This window comes from Anomaloglossus baeobatrachus, chromosome 8, assembly GCF_048569485.1.
Source record: "Anomaloglossus baeobatrachus isolate aAnoBae1 chromosome 8, aAnoBae1.hap1, whole genome shotgun sequence".
In the NCBI taxonomy this organism is placed as follows: domain Eukaryota; kingdom Metazoa; phylum Chordata; class Amphibia; order Anura; family Aromobatidae; genus Anomaloglossus; species Anomaloglossus baeobatrachus.
In genome coordinates, this window is record NC_134360.1 from 237,090,530 (window position 1) to 237,108,895 (window position 18,366).

The 18,366-nt window shown below is 50.1% G+C and overlaps 2 protein-coding genes across 3 annotated transcripts in view; one reads left to right on the plus strand and one right to left on the minus strand.

The window, feature by feature from the left end:
* The window catches only part of MYSM1 (Myb like, SWIRM and MPN domains 1), an 89,479-nt gene extending 75,243 nt beyond the window's left edge, over positions 1-14,236 (minus strand). Inside the window, exons 1-3 of the mRNA XM_075320412.1 lie at positions 14,159-14,236; positions 10,570-10,660; positions 9,375-9,445 (exon numbers count right to left, since the gene is read on the minus strand). Of these exons, the coding sequence (XP_075176527.1) occupies positions 9,375-9,445; positions 10,570-10,660; positions 14,159-14,214 (218 nt within the window). The 5' untranslated portion in view covers positions 14,215-14,236. The remainder of the gene's footprint in view (positions 1-9,374; positions 9,446-10,569; positions 10,661-14,158) is intronic.
* A 171-nt stretch (positions 14,237-14,407) lies between these two features.
* The window catches only part of OMA1 (OMA1 zinc metallopeptidase), a 108,411-nt gene continuing 104,452 nt past the window's right edge, over positions 14,408-18,366 (plus strand). For both annotated transcript variants that reach the window (XR_012725067.1, XM_075321156.1), the window contains exon 1: positions 14,408-14,683. The gene's annotated coding sequence lies outside the window, so the exon portion shown is untranslated. The remainder of the gene's footprint in view (positions 14,684-18,366) is intronic.

The window sequence follows — 18,366 nt, forward strand, 5'->3', positions numbered from 1 at the left end:
CACAAGAGAACCCGCCGGCGGCTGCACCGGACAGCGCAATGCCATCAATTCTGTATCCAATCCGGATAATCCGGCACAAGAGAACCTGCCGGCGGCTGCACCGGACAGCGCAATGCCATCAAATCTGGATCCAATCCTGATAATCCGGCACAAGAGAACCCGCCGGCGGCTGCACCGGACAGCGCAATGCCATCAATTCTGGATCCAATCCTGATAATCCGGCACAAGAGAACCCGCCAGCGGCTGCACCGGACAGCGCAATGCCATCAATTCTGGATCCAATCCCGATAATCCGGCACAAGAGAACCCGCCGGCGGCTGCACAGGACAGCGCAATGCCATCAATTCTGGATCCAATCCTGATAATCCGGCACAAGAGAACCCGCCGGCGGCTGCACCGGACAGCGCAATGCCATCAATTCTGGATCCAATCCTGATAATCCGGCACAAGAGAACCCACAGGCGGCTGCACCGGACAGCGCAATGCTATCAATTCTGGATCCAATCCTGATAATCCGGCACAAGAGAAGCCGCCGGCGGCTGCACCGGACAGCGCAATGCCATCAATTCTGGATCCAATCCTGATAATCCGGCACAAGAGAAGCCGCCGACGGAACGGAAAACAATCAACAGGAGCAGATTTAGTGCAGTTATTTACATTTAGGCCCTTACGAGTCAGTTTTCTCAAATTGTCTAACCATCCAATAATCCAGAATATTAACTGGACCAGTCCACAAGCAGCAATAATCCACAGGCAAGTGCACGGTGAACAGACTCGTATTACGTTTTCTCCATTCACATACAAAGCTGCATTTTCCCTCCTGCTGGCTGCCCATGCAAATATATCTCCTTCCATTATCAGTCATGTGACTGCATAAATGAGCTTTAAATGGATATTTTCATCTTCATTAAATGGATACTGTCAGATAGAGCTTGGAAAAACAAGCTCTTTTGCAATTTACTGCTTATTAAATTTTTCTTCCACTTTTGAGATATTTACACTTTTCTTTTGTTTGCAACTAGTTGTCTAGGAGACCGACCACCTCTGCTATTTAGCTTATAAGCACTGTGCTGAAGCTGGGCAGAATTGGGAGGTAACAGTGCGTTAAAGGGATCCTGGCCGGCTTCAAGACAGCACTTACAAGCTCAACAGAAAAGAGCTTGTAAGCACAGAACATGATCTGCTGTCTAGCAGCGGTGGTCGGTCTCCAAGTCAACAACCTGTAAACAAAAGTGTTAAAGGGGTTGTTCACTACTTTGACATTGATGGCCATCAATGTCTGATTGTTAGGGCTCCGACACCGATCAGCTGTTCTCAGTGCCGGCGGCAGCAACAGGCAGCCGGAAATGCTCAGTGGCCATTAGCGGGCACTGCACATCCGCCTCCTATTGATTAGAAAGGGAGGCGCATGTGCAGTACCTGGCAGCGGCCGCTATCAGAAGATGGAGCAGCTCCAGAACTAAGCATTTCCGGCTGCCTGCTGCAGGGACTACAGATGGCTGATTGGCGTGTCAGATTCCGGCTGATCAGACACTGATGACCTATCCTAAGGTTAGGCCATCAATGTCTAACTTGTTTACAGGTTGTTGACTTGGAGACTGAATACCGCTGTTAGACGGCTGATCATGTTCTGTGCTTACAAGCGCTTTCCTGTCGAGCTTGTAAGTGCGGTCTTGCTTTTGGCCAGGATCCCTTTAGCACACACTTACCTCCCAATTCTGCCCAGCTTCAGCACAATGCTTATAAGCTAAACAGCAGCGGTGGTCGGTCTCCTAGAAAACCCCTTTAATATCTCAAAAAACTGTGAGAATTTTAATAAGCAATAAATTGTAAAAGAGATTCTTTTTACAAACTCTGACACTATCCATCAACGAAGATGGGCGTAACCCCCTTTAAACACTTAACGACCCATGACGTACTGGGTTCGTCATGGATCGTGTGAGGTTAATCCCCGCCCCCTGCCGCGGGCAGGCGGCGGTGATCCGCGCACATGTCAGCTGTTTTCAACAGCTGATATGTGTGCCTGCTAGTCGCGGGTGGAATCGCTTCCACCCGCGGCCATTAACCCCTTACATCTCGCTGCCAAAATCTGTCAGAGAGATGTTTATGCGCGCCTCCATGACAGTCACTTGCCCCGCCCCCATCAGAAGTCACATGACATGATCACGTGACTTTCGATGGTTGCCATGGTAGCACAGGGTCATGTGATGACGCCTATAGCTAACATGAGTCACTTCCTCTTAATGCCGGAATACAGCCGGCATTGAAAGTAAAGCAGCATATCTGCAGATCTTAGCTCTGTAGCTGTGATCAGCAGATAGAGATCAGCAATCCGATCGCTCTGCCCTATAGCCCCCTAGGGGGACTAGTACAATTAAAAAAAAAAAAAGTTAAAAAAAAAGTTTTAAAAAATTAAAAAACCTAAAAGTTCAAATTACCTCCCTTTCACCCCATTGAAAATTAAAGGGTTAAAAAAATTAAAAAAAATACACATTTGGTATTGCCGCGTTCAGAAATGCCCGATCTATCAAAGAAGGGAATTTTGTTTACTTACCGTAAATTCCTTTTCTTCTAGCTCCAATTGGGAGACCCAGACAATTGGGTGTATAGCTACTGCCTCCGGAGGCCACACAAAGCATTACACTTAAAGTGTAAGGCCCCTCCCCTTCTGCCTATACACCCCCCGTGGGATCACGGGCTCCTCAGTTTTAGTGCCAAAGCAAGAAGGAGGAAAGCCAATAACTGGTTTAAGAACAAATTCAATCCGAAGGAACATCGGAGAACCGAAACCATTTAACATGAACAACATGTGTACCCGAAAAAACAAAAATCCCTAAGTAAACAGGGCGGGTGCTGGGTCTCCCAATTGGAGCTAGAAGAAAAGGAATTTACGGTAAGTAAACAAAATTCCCTTCTTCTTTGGCGCTCCATTGGGAGACCCAGACAATTGGGACGTCCAAAAGCAGTCCCTGGGTGGGTATAATAACCCCTCGTGATAGGACCGTAAAAACAGCCCTACCCTACAGGTGGGCAGTCGCCGCCTGAAGGACTTGTCTACCTAGGCTGGCGTCCGCCGAAGCGTAGGTATGCACTTGATAGTGTTTGGTAAAAGTGTGCAGACTCGACCAGGTAGCCGCCTGGCACACCTGCTGAGCCGTAGCCTGGTGCCGTAATGCCCAGGACGCACCCACGGCTCTGGTAGAATGGGCCTTCAGCCCTGAGGGAACCGGAAGCCCAGCAGAACTGTAGGCTTCAAGAATTGGTTCCTTGATCCACCGAGCCAGGGTGGATTTGGAAGCTTGCGACCCTTTGCGCTGACCAGCGACAAGGACAAAGAGTGCATCCGAGCGGCGCAGGGGTGCCGTGCGGGAAATGTAGATCCTGAGCGCTCTCACGAGATCCAACAAATGCAAATCCTTTTCACATTGATGAACTGGATGAGGGCACAAGGAAGGCAAGGAGATATCCTGATTAAGATGAAACGGGGATACCACCTTAGGGAGAAACTCCGGAATCGGGCGCAGAACCACCTTGTCCTGGTGAATCACCAGGAAGGGAGATTTGCATGACAGCGCTGCTAGCTCGGACACTCTCCGGAGAGACGTGACCGCTACTAGAAAGGCCACTTTCTGTGAAAGGCGAGACAGGGAAACATCCCTCATAGGCTCGAAAGGCGGCTTCTGAAGAACAATTAGAACCCTGTTCAGATCCCAGGGCTCTAACGGCCGCTTGTAAGGAGGGACGATATGACAGACCCCTTGCAGGAACGTGCGTACCTGAGGAAGTCGTGCTAGGCGCTTCTGAAAAAATACAGATAGCGCTGAGACTTGCCCCTTGAGGGAGCTGAGCGACAAACCTTTTTCCAACCCGGATTGCAGGAAGGAAAGAAAAGTAGGCAATCCAAATGGCCAGGGAGAGGCTCCCTGAGCAGAGCACCAAGACAAGAATATTTTCCACGTCCTGTCGTATATCTTGGCGGAGGTAGGTTTTCTGGCCTGTCTCATGGTGGCAATGACCTCTTGAGACAATCCTGAACCCGCTAGGATCCAGGACTCAATGGCCACACAGTCCGGTTCAGGGCCGCAGAATTCTGATGGAAAAACGGCCCTTGAGACAGCAAGTCTGGTCGGTCTGTTAGTGCCCACGGTTGGCCTACCGCGAGGTGCCACAGATCCGGGTACCACGACCTCCTTGGCCAGTCTGGAGCGACGAGGATGGCGCGGCGGCAGTCGGACCTGATCTTGCGCAGCACTCTGGGCAACAGAGCCAGAGGTGGAAACACATAAGGAAGCCGGAACTGCGACCAATCTTGAACTAAGGCGTCTGCCGCCAGAGCTCGGTGATCGTGAGACCGTGCCATGAAAACTGGGACCTTGTTGTTGTGCCGAGACGCCATTAGGTCGACGTCCGGCATCCCCCCGCGGCGAAAGATCTCCTGAAACACGTCCGGGTGAAGAGACCATTCCCCTGCGTCCATACCCTGGCGACTGAGGAAGTCTGCTTCCCAGTTGTCCACGCCTGGGATGCGAACTGCGGATATGGTGGAAACCGTGTCTTCCACCCACGTCAGAATCCGCCGGACTTCCTGGAAGGCTTGCCGACTGCGAGTTCCTCCTTGGTGGTTGATGTATGCCACCGCTGTGGAGTTGTCCGACTGAATGCGGATCTGCTTGCCTTCCAGCCACTGCTGGAAGGCTTGTAGGGCAAGATACACTGCTCTGATCTCCAGAACGTTGATCTGAAGGGTGGACTCTTGCTGAGTCCACGTACCTTGAGCCCTGTGGTGGAGAAAGACTGCTCCCCACCCTGATAGACTCGCATCTGTCGTCACCACCGCCCAGGATGGGGGTAGGAAGGATTTCCCTTTCGACAATGAGGTGGGAAGCAGCCACCATCGAAGAGAATCCTTGGCCGCCTGAGAGAGAGAGACGTTGCTGTCGAGGGACTTCGACCTCCCGTCCCATTGGCGGAGAATGTCCCATTGTAGTGGACGCAGATGAAACTGCGCGAAAGGGACTGCCTCTATTGCTGCCACCATCTTCCCTAGGAAGTGCATGAGGCGTCTCAAGGGGTGTGACTGGCCTTGAAGGAGAGAATGCACCCCTGTCTGTAGTGAACGCTGTTTGACAAGCGGAAGCTTCACTATCGCTGAGAGAGTATGAAACTCCATGCCAAGATATGTTATCGACTGGGTCGGGGTTAGATTTGACTTGGAAAAGTTGATGATCCACCCGAAACCCTGGAGGGTCTCCAGCGCCACGTTCAGGCTGTGTTGGCATGCCTCTTGAGAAGGCGCCTTGACCAGCAGATCGTCTAAGTAAGGGATCACGGAGTGTCCCTGAGAGTGCAGGACTGCAACTACAGCTGCCATGACTTTGGTGAAGACCCGTGGGGCTGTCGCCAGACCAAAAGGCAGGGCTACGAACTGAAGGTGTTCGTCTCCTATAACGAAGCGTAGAAAACGCTGATGTTCTGGAGCAAATCGGTACGTGGAGATAAGCATCCTTGATGTCTATTGATGCTAGGAAATCTCCTTGAGACATTGCGGCGATGACGGATCGGAGGGATTCCATCCGGAACCGTCTGGTTCTCACGTGGTTGTTGAGAAGTTTTAGGTCCAGAACGGGACGGAAAGACCCGTCCTTTTTTGGTACCACAAACAAATTGGAGTAAAAGCCGTGACCTTGCTCTTGAAGAGGAACAGGGATCACCACTCCTTCCGCCTTTAGAGTGCACACCGCCTGCAGAAGAGCATCGGCTCGGTCGGGAGGCGGAGACGTTCTGAAGAATCGAGTTGGAGGACGAGAACTGAACTCTATCCTGTACCCGTGAGACAGAATGTCTCTCACCCAACGGTCTTTGACCTGTGGCAGCCAAATGTCGCCAAAGCGGGAGAGCCTGCCACCGACCGAGGATGCGGAGGGAGGAGGCCGGAAGTCATGAGGAAGCCGCCTTGGTAGCGGGTCTTCCGGCTGTCTTTTTTGGGCGTGACTGATCCCGCCAAGAATCTGAACTCCTCTGATCCTTTTGAGTCCTTTTGGACGAGGAGAATTGGGACCTGCCCGAGCCTCGAAAGGACCGAAACCCCGACTGTCCCCTCCTCTGTTGGGGTTTGTTTTGTCTGGGCTGAGGTAAGGATGAATCCTTACCCTTGGACTGTTTAATGATTTCATCCAAGCGCTCACCAAACAGCCGGTCACCAGAAAATGGCAAACTGGTTAAACATTTTTTGGAAGCAGAATCTGCTTTCCATTCCCTTAACCACAAGGCTCTGCGTAAAACCACGGAGTTGGCGGATGCCACTGCCGTACGGCTCGTAGAGTCCAGAACCGCATTAATCGCGTAAGACGCAAATGCAGACATTTGAGAGGTTAAGGATGCCACCTGCGGAACAGATGTACGGGTGACCGTGTCAATCTTTGTAAGACCAGCTGAAATAGCTTGGAGTGCCCATACGGCTGCGAATGCAGGAGCAAACGACGCGCCGATAGCTTCATAGATGGATTTCAACCAGAGCTCCATCTGTCTGTCAGTGGCATCTTTAAGTGCAGCCCCATCCTCCACTGCAACTATGGATCTAGCCGCAAGCCTGGAGATAGGGGGATCCACCTTGGGACACTGGGTCCAGCTCTTGACCACGTCAGGAGGAAAGGGATAACGTGTATCCTTAAGCCGTTTGGAGAAACGCTTATCTGGATAAGCGTGGTGTTTCTGGACTGACTCTTTAAAATCCGAGTGGTCCAGAAAAGTACTTAATTTACGCTTGGGATACCTGAAATGGAATTTCTCCTGCTGTGAAGCTGACTCCTCCACTGGAGGAGCTGGGGGAGAAATATCCAACATTTTATTGATGGACGCGATAAGATCGTTCACTATGGCGTCACCATCAGGAGTATCCAGATTGAGAGCGGTCTCAGGATCAGAATCCTGATCAGCTACCTCCGCCTCATCACACAGAGAATCCTCCTGCTGAGACCCTGACCAGTGAGATGATGTAGAGGGCCGCTCATAGCGAGCCCCACTTAGGCTGTCTGGGACTGTCGTCCGTGTCAGAGCCATCACCCTGGGATGCATGGGACACCCCCGGAGCCCGGAGCTGTTCCAACTGAAGGGGACCAGGGAGCAATGATTCAACAGTGCCCATGGTCTGAGTTACCGGTCTGGACTGCAAAGTTTCTAGAATCTGAGACATAGTCACAGATAATCTATCCGCAAAAATTGCAAACTCTGTCCCCGTCACCTGGACAGTATTCACAGGTGGATCTCTCTGGGACACCTCCAGCAGAGGCCCCGGCCGAGCAGGGGGCACAGGGGCCGAACACTGTACACAATGGGGGTCAGTGGAACCTGCCGGTAGAACAGCCTCACAAGCGGTGCAAGCAGCATAGAAAGCCTGTGCCTTGGCACCCATGTTTTTTGCGGACGACATGCTGTATTCTGCACAGAGCAATCTAGGAGGGTATATAGCCAAGAATCACCAGCGACCGTTTAGTGCAATGTATAGCATGCAAGCACAAAAATACAATTGAACACTTCGTCACTAGTGGGGTCAGCACCGGAGGTGCCGCTTACCGCCCGCTAAAAGCGGGTGTGTAGTCGCCAGAATCCCGTGCCTGGGTCTCCCAGAACTTGTCTCCCCTTTCCAGCTCAGCCTGCACACAGGAATGGCTGCCGGCGTTCAGTGAAGAGGGGCGGACCGTGGGCGTGCCTCAGACAAAGTGCGGGAAACTGGCTTCCCACTGTGCTCAATGTGAGGGCTGGAGTATGTAAAGCAGATTCCAGCCCTCGGCGCTGACGTTCTGTACAGCGTCCCGCCCTTCCCCTGACTGGCAGGCCTGGGGGCGGGAACGAAACGGAACTAGGCCGCAAAAGCCGGGGACTCTAGTAAAAAGCGCGGCCGACAAATACGCACGGCCAGCGCGGAAGTCCCCGGCGCACCACAAGTCCCAGCCGCGCCGCAGTATAAACTGCCAGCAGGGGCCGGCGCGGCAGTTCCCAACACACTAACTCCCTCAGCAAGCTGTGGAAGTGTGGCACAAGCGCGCAGCGCTATTGTCCCCGGCGCACTAACACACCCAGCAATGCTGCAGTGTGCGCGCGGTCTGTACGGGGACACAGAGTACCTTGGCGTAGCAGGGCCCTGTCCCTGACGATACTCCGCTCCATATCCAGCAGATTCCCCAGGGGCTGTGGACGGAGCACGGTCTCTGTGCCTGGAGACCGGTAAATCCCACTTCACCCAGAGCCCTAAGGGGGATGGGGAAGGATGCAGCATGTGGGCTCCAGCCTCTGTACCCGCAATGGGTACCTCAACCTTAACAAACACCGCCGACAAAAGTGGGGTGAGAAGGGAGCATGCTGGGGACCCTAGTATGGGTCCTCTTTTCTTCCATCCGACATAGTCAGCAGCTGCTGCTGACTAAACAGTGGAGCTATGCGTGGATGTCTGACCTCCTTCGCACAAAGCTTGAAAACTGAGGAGCCCGTGATCCCACGGGGGGTGTATAGGCAGAAGGGGAGGGGCCTTACACTTTTAAGTGTAATGCTTTGTGGGGCCTCCGGAGGCAGTAGCTATACACCCAATTGTCTGGGTCTCCCAATGGAGCGCCAAAGAAATATAAAATCAATTAATCTGATCAGTAAACGGCGTAGCGGCAAAAAAATTCAAAACGCCAAAATTATGTTTTTTGGTCGCCGCAGATTTTGCGCAAAATGCAATAACAGGCGATCAAAACGTAGCATCTGCGCAAAAATGGTACCGTTAAAAACGTCAGCTGGAGACGCAAAAAATAAGCCGTCACTAAGCCTCAGATCCCGAAAAATGAGAACGATACAGGTTTTGGAAAATGGCGCAAAATGTGCGGCACTTTTTTTGGACAAGCTTGTGAATTTTTTTAACCCCTTAAATACAAGTAAACCTATACATGTTTGGTATCTACAAACTCGCACCGACCTCACGCATCATTATGACATCAGTTTTACCATATAGTGAACACTGAATAAAATGTCCCAAAAACTATTGTGTGATCACACTTTTTTTGCAATTGTTCCGCACTTGGAATTCTTTTTGCCGTTTTCCAGTACACTATATGGTAAAACTTATGGTTTCATTTAAAAGTACAACTCGTCCCGCAAAAAACAAGCCCTCATATGGCAAGATTGACGGAAAAATAAAAAAGTTACGGCTCTCGGAAGAAGGGGAGCAAAATACAAAAATGGAAAAACAGAAAACGCCCGGGGGCTGAAAGGGTTAACAATGTAACCGTCCTGTGAGCTCCCACAATGCACTGTTCTCAGGAAACAGGAAACCAATTGCCCTAGGTCTGAACAGAGAAGAAAACTCACATTGCTAAGGAGCAACAGGTAAAGGATACTCCTCTTCTAGCAGCATCTTCTCTATGGCGGCGCGGTTCTCAGCACTGATTGTGCTGTCCAGGGTCCACGGCTGGAAAAGGAAAACAGAGGAGAAAAAATGGAAGCTAAAAAAGTAAAAACCGAGCTCCGATCGCTGCGGATCAACCCCGTAGGGCTACAGAAACAATGCAATGTAATACAAAGGCGATCGCAGGTTCAAGTCCAATCGGTATGTCGGGGGTGGAGTAGAGAGAACGTAAAAAAAAAAAAAAATGGAAACAGAAAAGTTCCCCCCCCCAAAAAAAGAAAAGGTTAAATCACCCCCTTTTTTTTTGCTCCCTAAATAAAAAAAAATTAATGACACGTATTTGGTATCGCTGTGCCCTTTCAAAATATGAAATTATTTATCCCCTACAGTAAGTAGCATGGAAAAAAAATAAAAAAAAACAAATGCTTTAAATGTTTTTTTTTCCTCTATCGTCCAGTACATTACATGGTAACGTGATCATGCAGGACTACAACTTGTCCCGCAAAAAAACAAGCCCTCGTACGTCTGTGCGGATAGAAAAGTAAAAAAGAAAGGGAAGGAAAAAACTAAAGTGCAAAAACAGGAAAAAGCTGGCGCTGGGGAGGTGCGCGGCTGTGACTGTGGTGCTGTGGAGGTGCCTGGCTGTGAAGGTGCGCTGCTGTGACTGTGGCGCTGTGGAGGTGCGCGGCTGTGACTGTGGCGCTGTGGAGGTGCGCGGCTGTGACTGTGGCGCTGTGGAGGTGCGCGGCTGTGACTGTGGCGCTGTGGAGGTGCGCGGCTGTGACTGTGGCGCTGTGGAGGTGCGCGGCTGTGACTGTGGCGCTGTGGAGGTGCGCGGCTGTGACTGTGGCGCTGTGGAGGTGCGCGGCTGTGACTGTGGCGCTGTGGAGGTGCGCGGCTGTGACTGTGGCGCTGTGGAGGTGCGCGGCTGTGACTGTGGCGCTGTGGAGGTGCGCGGCTGTGACTGTGGCGCTGTGGAGGTGCGCGGCTGTGACTGTGGCGCTGTGGAGGTGCGCGGCTGTGACTGTGGCGCTGTGGAGGTGCGCGGCTGTGACTGTGGCGCTGTGGAGGTGCGCGGCTGTGACTGTGGCGCTGTGGAGGTGCGCGGCTGTGACTGTGGCGCTGTGGAGGTGCGCGGCTGTGACTGTGGCGCGGGTCAGGCTGGCGGTGATCAGCCGGATACTCACGGTCAGCAGCTCTTCTTGCCTCCACGTGGGGTCCAGTTCGGGGTCCAGTTCGGGATCCGGGGTGAATGTTGAGGTCAGATTTTCGTGGTTTCTGCAGGACACACACAAGGTCAGCGGGAAGGGCTCTGAACGTGACGATACTTAATACACTTTCTGGCTGCATGATGATGGCAGAGCAATCTTAGCCCCCCCCCCCTCCCGTGTCTGGGTGAAGGGAGTAAGATGCGGTCCCCTCTGCCCGGATGCCACATCTGTCAGCTGCCGCCAGAAATATACGGCTGTCAGGCACCGGAGCACATCTCCACCATCATTTACGCCACTTTTCTGCCATAAATTGTGATGGAGCTGTCGGTCGCGCTCTTCCCAGGAGCCAAAAGTAACAACACTTTTGAGCGGCGCAAACATTTTGTGACATTTTAGGTCAGAAGTCTGGGGCTAACGGAGGAGCTGCCCCTAAAGGGTACTTTACACACAACGATATCGCTAACGATATATATCGTCGGGGTCACGTCGTTAGTGACGCACATCCGGCGCCGGTAGCGATATCGTTATGTGTGACTAAAAGGAGCGATGATCAACGAGCGCAAAAACGGCAAAGATCGTTGACACGTCGCTCCTTTTCATAATATCGTTGGTGGTGCATGCCGCTGGTTGTTCGTCGTTCCTATAGCTCCACACATCGCTATGTGTGACACCGCAGGAACGACGAACATCTCCCTACCTGTGTCCTCCACCGGCAATGAGGAAGGAAGGAGGTGGGCGGGATGTTATGTTCCGCTCATCTCCGCCCCTCCACTTCTATTGGCCGGCCGCTTAGTGACGTTGCTGTGACGCCGAACGCCCCTCCCCCTTGAAGGAGGGATTGTTCGGCGGTCACAGCGATGTCATCGACCACGTATGTGCGTGTGACGCTGCCGTAGCGATAATGTTCACTACAGCAGCGGCCACTAAATGTCACACGAACAACGGGGGCAGGTGCTATCGCTAGCGATGTCGCAGCATGTAAAGCACCCTTTAGTGTTTCACCATCAAGATCTCTGCTTGTGGTCAGTGAACGGGAACATCATTAATGAGGTCTAGAGGCTGAAAACCCTAGTGTTCAGACTATGAGGATGTGGGGGGCTGTATACAGCTCACAGAGGATTGTCTATACATAATAACAGACTATGAGGATGGGGGGGGCTGTATACAGCTAACAGAGGATTGTCTGTACATAGATACATAGTAACAGACTATGAGGACGGGGGGGCTGTATACAGCTCACAGAGGATTGTCTATACATAGTAACCATCTATGAGGAGGGGGGCTGTATACAGCTAACAGATGATTGTCTGTACATAGATACATAGTAACAGACTATGAGGACGGGGGGGCTATATACAGCTCACAGAGGATTGTCTATACATAGTAACCATCTATGAGGAGGGGGGCTGTATACAGCTAACAGAGGATTGTCTGTACATAGATACATAGTAACAGACTGAGGACGGGGGGGCTGTATGCAGCTCACAGAGGATTGTCTATACATAGTAACAGACTATGAGGACGGGGGGGCGGTATACAGCTCACAGAGGATTGTCTATACATAGTAACAGACTATGAGGACGGGGGGCTGTATACAGCTCACAGAGGATTGTCTATACATAGTAACAGACTATGAGGACGGAGGGGCTGTATACAGCTCACAGAGGATTGTCTATACATAGTAACAGATTGAGGTGAGGGGGCTGTATACAGCACATAGAGGGTTGTCTGTACATAGATACATAGTAACAGACTATGAGGAGTGGTGCTGTATACAGCACACAGAGGATTGTCTATACAGATACATAGTAATATACTATGAAGAGCGGGGGCTGTATACAGCTCACATAGGATTGTCTGTACATAGATACATAGTAACAGACTATGAAGAGGGGGGCTATATACTGCACACAGAGGATTGTCTGTACATAGATACATAGTAACAGACTATGAAGAGGGGGGCTGTATACAGCAGACAGAGTATTGTCTGTACATAGATACATAGTAACAGACTATGAAGAGGGGGGCTGTATACTGCACACAGAGGACTGTCTGTACATAGATACATAGTAACAGACTATGAAGAGGGGGGCTATATACTGCACACAGAAGATTGTCTGTACATAGATACATAGTAACAGAATATGAAGAGGGGGGCTGTATACAGCAGACAGAGGACTGTCTGTACATAGATACATAGTAACAGACTATGAAGAGGGGGGCTGTATACTGCACACAGAGGACTGTCTGTACATAGATACATAGTAACAGACTATGAAAAGGGGGGCTGTATACTGCACACAGAGGACTGTCTGTACATAGATACATAGTAACAGACTATGAAGAGGGGGGCTGTATACAGCACACAGAGGATTGTCTGTACATAGATACATAGTAACAGACTATGAAGAGGGGGGCTATATACTGCACACAGAGGATTGTCTGTACATAGATACATAGTAACAGACTATAAAGAGGGGGGCTATATACTGCACACAGAGGATTGTCTGTACATAGATACATAGTAACAGATTATGAGGAGGGGGGCTGTATACAGCAGACAGAGGATTGTCTGTACATAGATACATAGTAACAGACTATGAAGAGGGGGGCTGTATACTGCACACAGAGGACTGTCTGTACATAGATATATAGTAACAGATTATGAGGAGGGGGGCTGTATACAGCAGACAGAGGATTGTCTGTACATAGATACATAGTAACAGATTGAGGTGAGGGGGCTGTATACAGCAGACAGAGGACTGTCTGTACATAGATACATAGTAACAGACTATGAAGAGGGGGGCTATATACTGCACACAGAGGATTGTCTGTACATAGATACATAGTAACAGACTATGAAGAGGGGGGCTGTATACAGCTCACAGAGGATTGTCTGTACAAAGACACATAGTAACAGATTGAAGTGAGGGGGCTGTATACAGCTCACGGAGGATTGTCTGTACAAAGACACATAGTAACAGATTGAGGTGAGGGGGCTGTATACAGCAGACAGAGGACTGTCTGTACATAGATACATAGTAACAGACTATGAAGAGGGGGGCTATATACTGCACACAGAGGATTGTCTGTACATAGATACATAGTAACAGACTATGAAGAGGGGGGCTGTATACAGCTCACAGAGGATTGTCTATACAAAGACACATAGTAACAGACTATGAGGAGTGGGAGCTGTTTACAGCTCACAGAGGATTGTCTGTACATAGATACACAGTAGCAGACAGTGAGGGTGGAGGTGTCTGTATATGCAGATCACAGAGGATTGTCTGCACCCTGATACACAGTAACATAGCTGCAGCTGTGATGAGGACCGGCTTTTCAGCCTATGAATGTAATGAAGCATATTGTCTGAGAGAAAGCAGAGGTCTTGGAAACAAGTAACTGCACAATCTACATCAGTGATGAGGACTGCAGCCATTGATGTGATTGTCAGCTCTTCTGCCACAAGTCTGTTACAATCTAATGCTATTGAATAATACTGGGCTCCTAGAGTGCGAGCTCTTGTGCCCACACCCCCATAACATGACACCCGAGTCCTCACCCCCTGCACGACTCCGTCACATCTCCCTCTATGTCCACATCCGCCTCCTCCGCCATGTTGTCTGCGCCTCAATCTGCCTCTGCTGACGTCACTGAGAGAGCGGCCAATAGGCTTCCCCGGGAGCCACCTTACTACACCCTGTCCGAGTCCCCTGCAGGCGCCATATTGCTCCTCTCCTTGATACGTTTACGTCAGAACACGAAGAGAAAGCGGCCATCTTTGTAAACCCAAACCATTTTTTTGTTGTCCAGCACTGGGCTCCTTTCAGGGTGATTATATATATTTTTTTTTTTATTTTATATGATATTCTTCGGATAATAGTAAACTTAAAAATATGGCCTAGATAGAGCCTATGAGGTAGAAGCGGGTGTACCAAGATGGCGGCGAAGTGTCCCCCATGTGACAGTGGCGGCGCTGTCTCCTCCGGGTGGCGGGGATCGGTCACACACCCGTCCGCGGGCGCGGTGTCAGCTGTGGCAGGATTGGGCTGTGCCAGGCCGTGACCCTGGGCTGTCCTTGGTTGTGGTGAGTGGGGTCAGGGTCATTGTGTTGGGGGAGGGGCTGCTGTGACAGCTGGAGACACTAGGAAGTTGTGGAACTACAACCCCCAGCATGCCTTTCAAGCACAGGAAAGTGTCGATCATTTTTTGTTGCAATTTTCTGGGAAGAAAGTGCAACAATGGAAAATAATGATTCTATTGTATCTTTACTTCTTCTTCACCTTGTAGGTTGCTTTTCTTTATATTTTGATACATTACATTTATTGATATGGCGAAGTGATATATTTACTTTTGCATGTGGAAAAAGGAGTGATTATTTTATTTTTTTAATATATTATTTTTACTTTTTGTATGCTAGATGACTTGACCTATAATTTATTCCAATTTCTAGACCCCGCCCCCTCCTGGTAATCTCCTCCCATTTTCCTTTATTATTTATTTTTTTATTTTTTAAACTGAAATTCTTGCTCAACTTTAGCATGCACCGCAATTTATACCTTTTAGGCCCCCTTCACACGTCCGTGAAAAAACACGCACGTGTGTTACGTCCGTTTTTCGGGTCCGTTTTCCGTTTTTGTGTCCGTTTTTATGGTCCGTGTGGCATCTGTGTGTACTGCGTATGCTAGCCGTGTGTGCGTGTGGAATGGCCATGTGTGCACGTGAAACTTAACTGACGTGTGTGTGTGTGTTGTCCGTGTGAAATATCCGTGTGTGATGTTAAATGTCGTTGATACATGCCGGCTGACAGCAGACAGAGTCGCGCGCTGAGAATGAACTCGGGTGAACTTCACCCAACTTCATCCTCATACCGCGGCTCTGTCTGTGCCGCGTCCTGATTAGCGGTCACCCGTGACGGACTCACCGGTGACCACTAAGCCCCTGAGTGACTGAATGGAGTACCCCTCTCTCATAATCACCGTTCCCCGATCCCCGGCGCGGCGCTGCACAGCTGTTCTCTAAAGTCCGGCGGCTTTTCCTCTTTTGAAAAATCCGGCCGCTCATTAAACAATCTCGTATTCCCTGCTTTCCCCGCCCACCGGCAAATATGATTGGTTGCAGTGAGACACGCCCACACGCTGAGTGACAGCTGTCTAACTGCAACCAATCACAGCCGCCGGTGGGCGTGTCACTATGGAGCAGAGAAATAAATAAATAAATAATTAAAAAAACGGCGTGCGGTCCCCCCCCCAATTTTAATACCAGCCAGATAAAGCTATACGGCTGCAGGCTGGTATTCTCAGGATGGGGAGCTCCACGTTATGGGGAGCCCCCCAGCCTAACAATATCAGCCAGCAGCCGCCCAGAATTGCCGCATACATTAGATGCGACAGTTCTGGGACTGTACCCGGCTCTTCCCGATTTGCCCTGGTGCGTTGGCAAATCGGGGTAATAAGGAGTTAATGGCAGCCCATAGCTGCCAATAACTCCTAGATTAATCATGTCAGGCGTCTCCCCGAGATTCCTTCCATGATTAATCTGTAAATTACAGTAAATAAACACACACACCCCGAAAAAATCATTTATTAGAAATAAAAAACACAAACATATACCCTGGTTCAACAATTTAATAAGCCCCAAAAAGCCCTCCATGTCCGGCGTAATCCAGGATGGTCCAGCGTCGCTTCCAGCTCTGCTGCATGGAGGTGACCGGAGCTGCAGAAGACACCGCCGCTCCTGTCAGCTCCACGCAGCAAATGAGGTGAGTAGCGCGATCAGCTGAGCTGTCACTGAGGTTACCCGCGGCCACCGCTGGATCCAGGTAACCTCAGTGACAGCTCAGCTGATCGCGCGGTTGTCTTCATTTGCTGCGTGGAGGTGACAAGAGCGGCGGTGTCTGCTGCAGTTCCGGTCACCTCCATGCAGCAGCGCTGGAAGCGACACTGGACCATCCTGGATTACGCCGGACATGGAGGGCTTTTTGGGGCTTATTAAATTGTTGAACCAGGGAATTTGTTAGTGTTTTTTATTTCCAATAAATGATTTTTTCGTGTGTGTGTGTTTATTTACTGTAACTTACAGATTAATCATGGAAGGTATCTCATAGACGCCTGACATGATTAATCTAGGACTTATTGGCAGCCATGGGCTGCCATTAACTCCTTATTACCCCGATTTGCCACTGCACCAGGGCAAATCGGGAAGAGCCGGGTACAGCCCCAGAACTGTCGCATATAATGTATGCGGCAATTCTGGGCGGCTGCTGACTGATATTGTTAGGCTGGGGGGCTCCCCATAACGTGGGGCTCCCCATCCTGAGAATACCAGCCTTCAGCCGTATGGCTTTATCTGGCAGCTATTAAAATTGGGGGGACCGCACGCCGGTTTTTTAAATTATTTATTTATTTATTTCTCTGCTCCATAGTGACACGCCCACCGGCGGCTGTGATTGGTTGCAGTTAGACAGCTGTCACTCAGCGTGTGGGCGTGTCTCACTGCAACCAATCATATTTGCCGGTGGGCGGGGAAAGCAGGAAATACGAGATTGTTTAATGAGCGGCCGGCTTTTTCAAAAGAGGAAAAGCCGCCGGAGTTCAGAGAACAGCTGTGCAGCGCTGCGCCGGTGATCGGGGAACGGTGAGTATGAGAGAGGGGGGGAACTGACCGACAGACAGCGAGACGGACAGATAAGACAGAGACCCCGACCGACAGACATAGAGAGAGACCGACCGACCGACGGACTGAGGGAGAGAACGAAACAGAAAAAGAAAAAAGACCGACATCACATGAAAAAAGCACAAAACGTACGGGAGCAAACAGAGATGCGTCCGTGTCACTCGGACGTGCGCACAGACCCATTGACTTTCATTGGGTCCGTGCTGCGTGTTGCGTGCTGAAAATGGACATGCTTCCGTGCCAAACGGAGACACAAACGTAGCACGCACACGGACCCATGGACCTTAATGAAAAACGCACGTGTCCTCAAACATTAAATAACATTGGTGCACGTTTGGCCGTGTCTCCGGTATATACGGAAACGGACCAAACACGCTCGTGTATCACGGACGTGTGAAGTGGGCCTTAGGCTGTGTGCACACGTTGCGTGTTTTTTTTTCCACCCCTTTTTTTTCCACCTTTTTTTCTTGCAGATTTTAATCGATACTGCAAGGAAAAATGCACAAATCTATTAAAATCCTGAAGTGCTGTGCACACATTGCATTTTTTTTTTTCTGTGCTGAAAAAATCTACACCAAAAAATTGACATGTCAATTGTTTCAGTGTTTTTCCTATCTAAGGCCCTGTGTGCACTAGAAAATGGAATTTTCTTAAGAAAATTCCGGACCCTCTGAAAGATTTCCGCACCTGCACTAAAAAACCGCACCAAAATCTGCATGCGGATTTGCTGCGCTTTGGTGAGGTTTTGGTGCGGAATTGCTCCGGTTTTTCTGCAGGTTGGTCCCTGCGGATTTTTACCATTAATTAATGGCAAAACCGCAGGTACCTCCTGAAATTAAGTGACATGCACACTAATTATGCAGCGGAAATTCCGCAGCAAAATCCGCAGGGACAAAAAAAACGCAGTGTGCGCACAGCGATTTTTAATCCCCATAGATTTTGCTGGAGAAATGTTATAAACATTTTCTGCAGCATTCCTTCAGCGAATTCTGCGGGTAAATCCACAGCGTGCACACAGGGCCTAAATGCATAAAAAAATGCAAGACCGCTGCAAAAAGCGCATGTTATTCCTGTCAAAATATGCAGTTTTGGGTG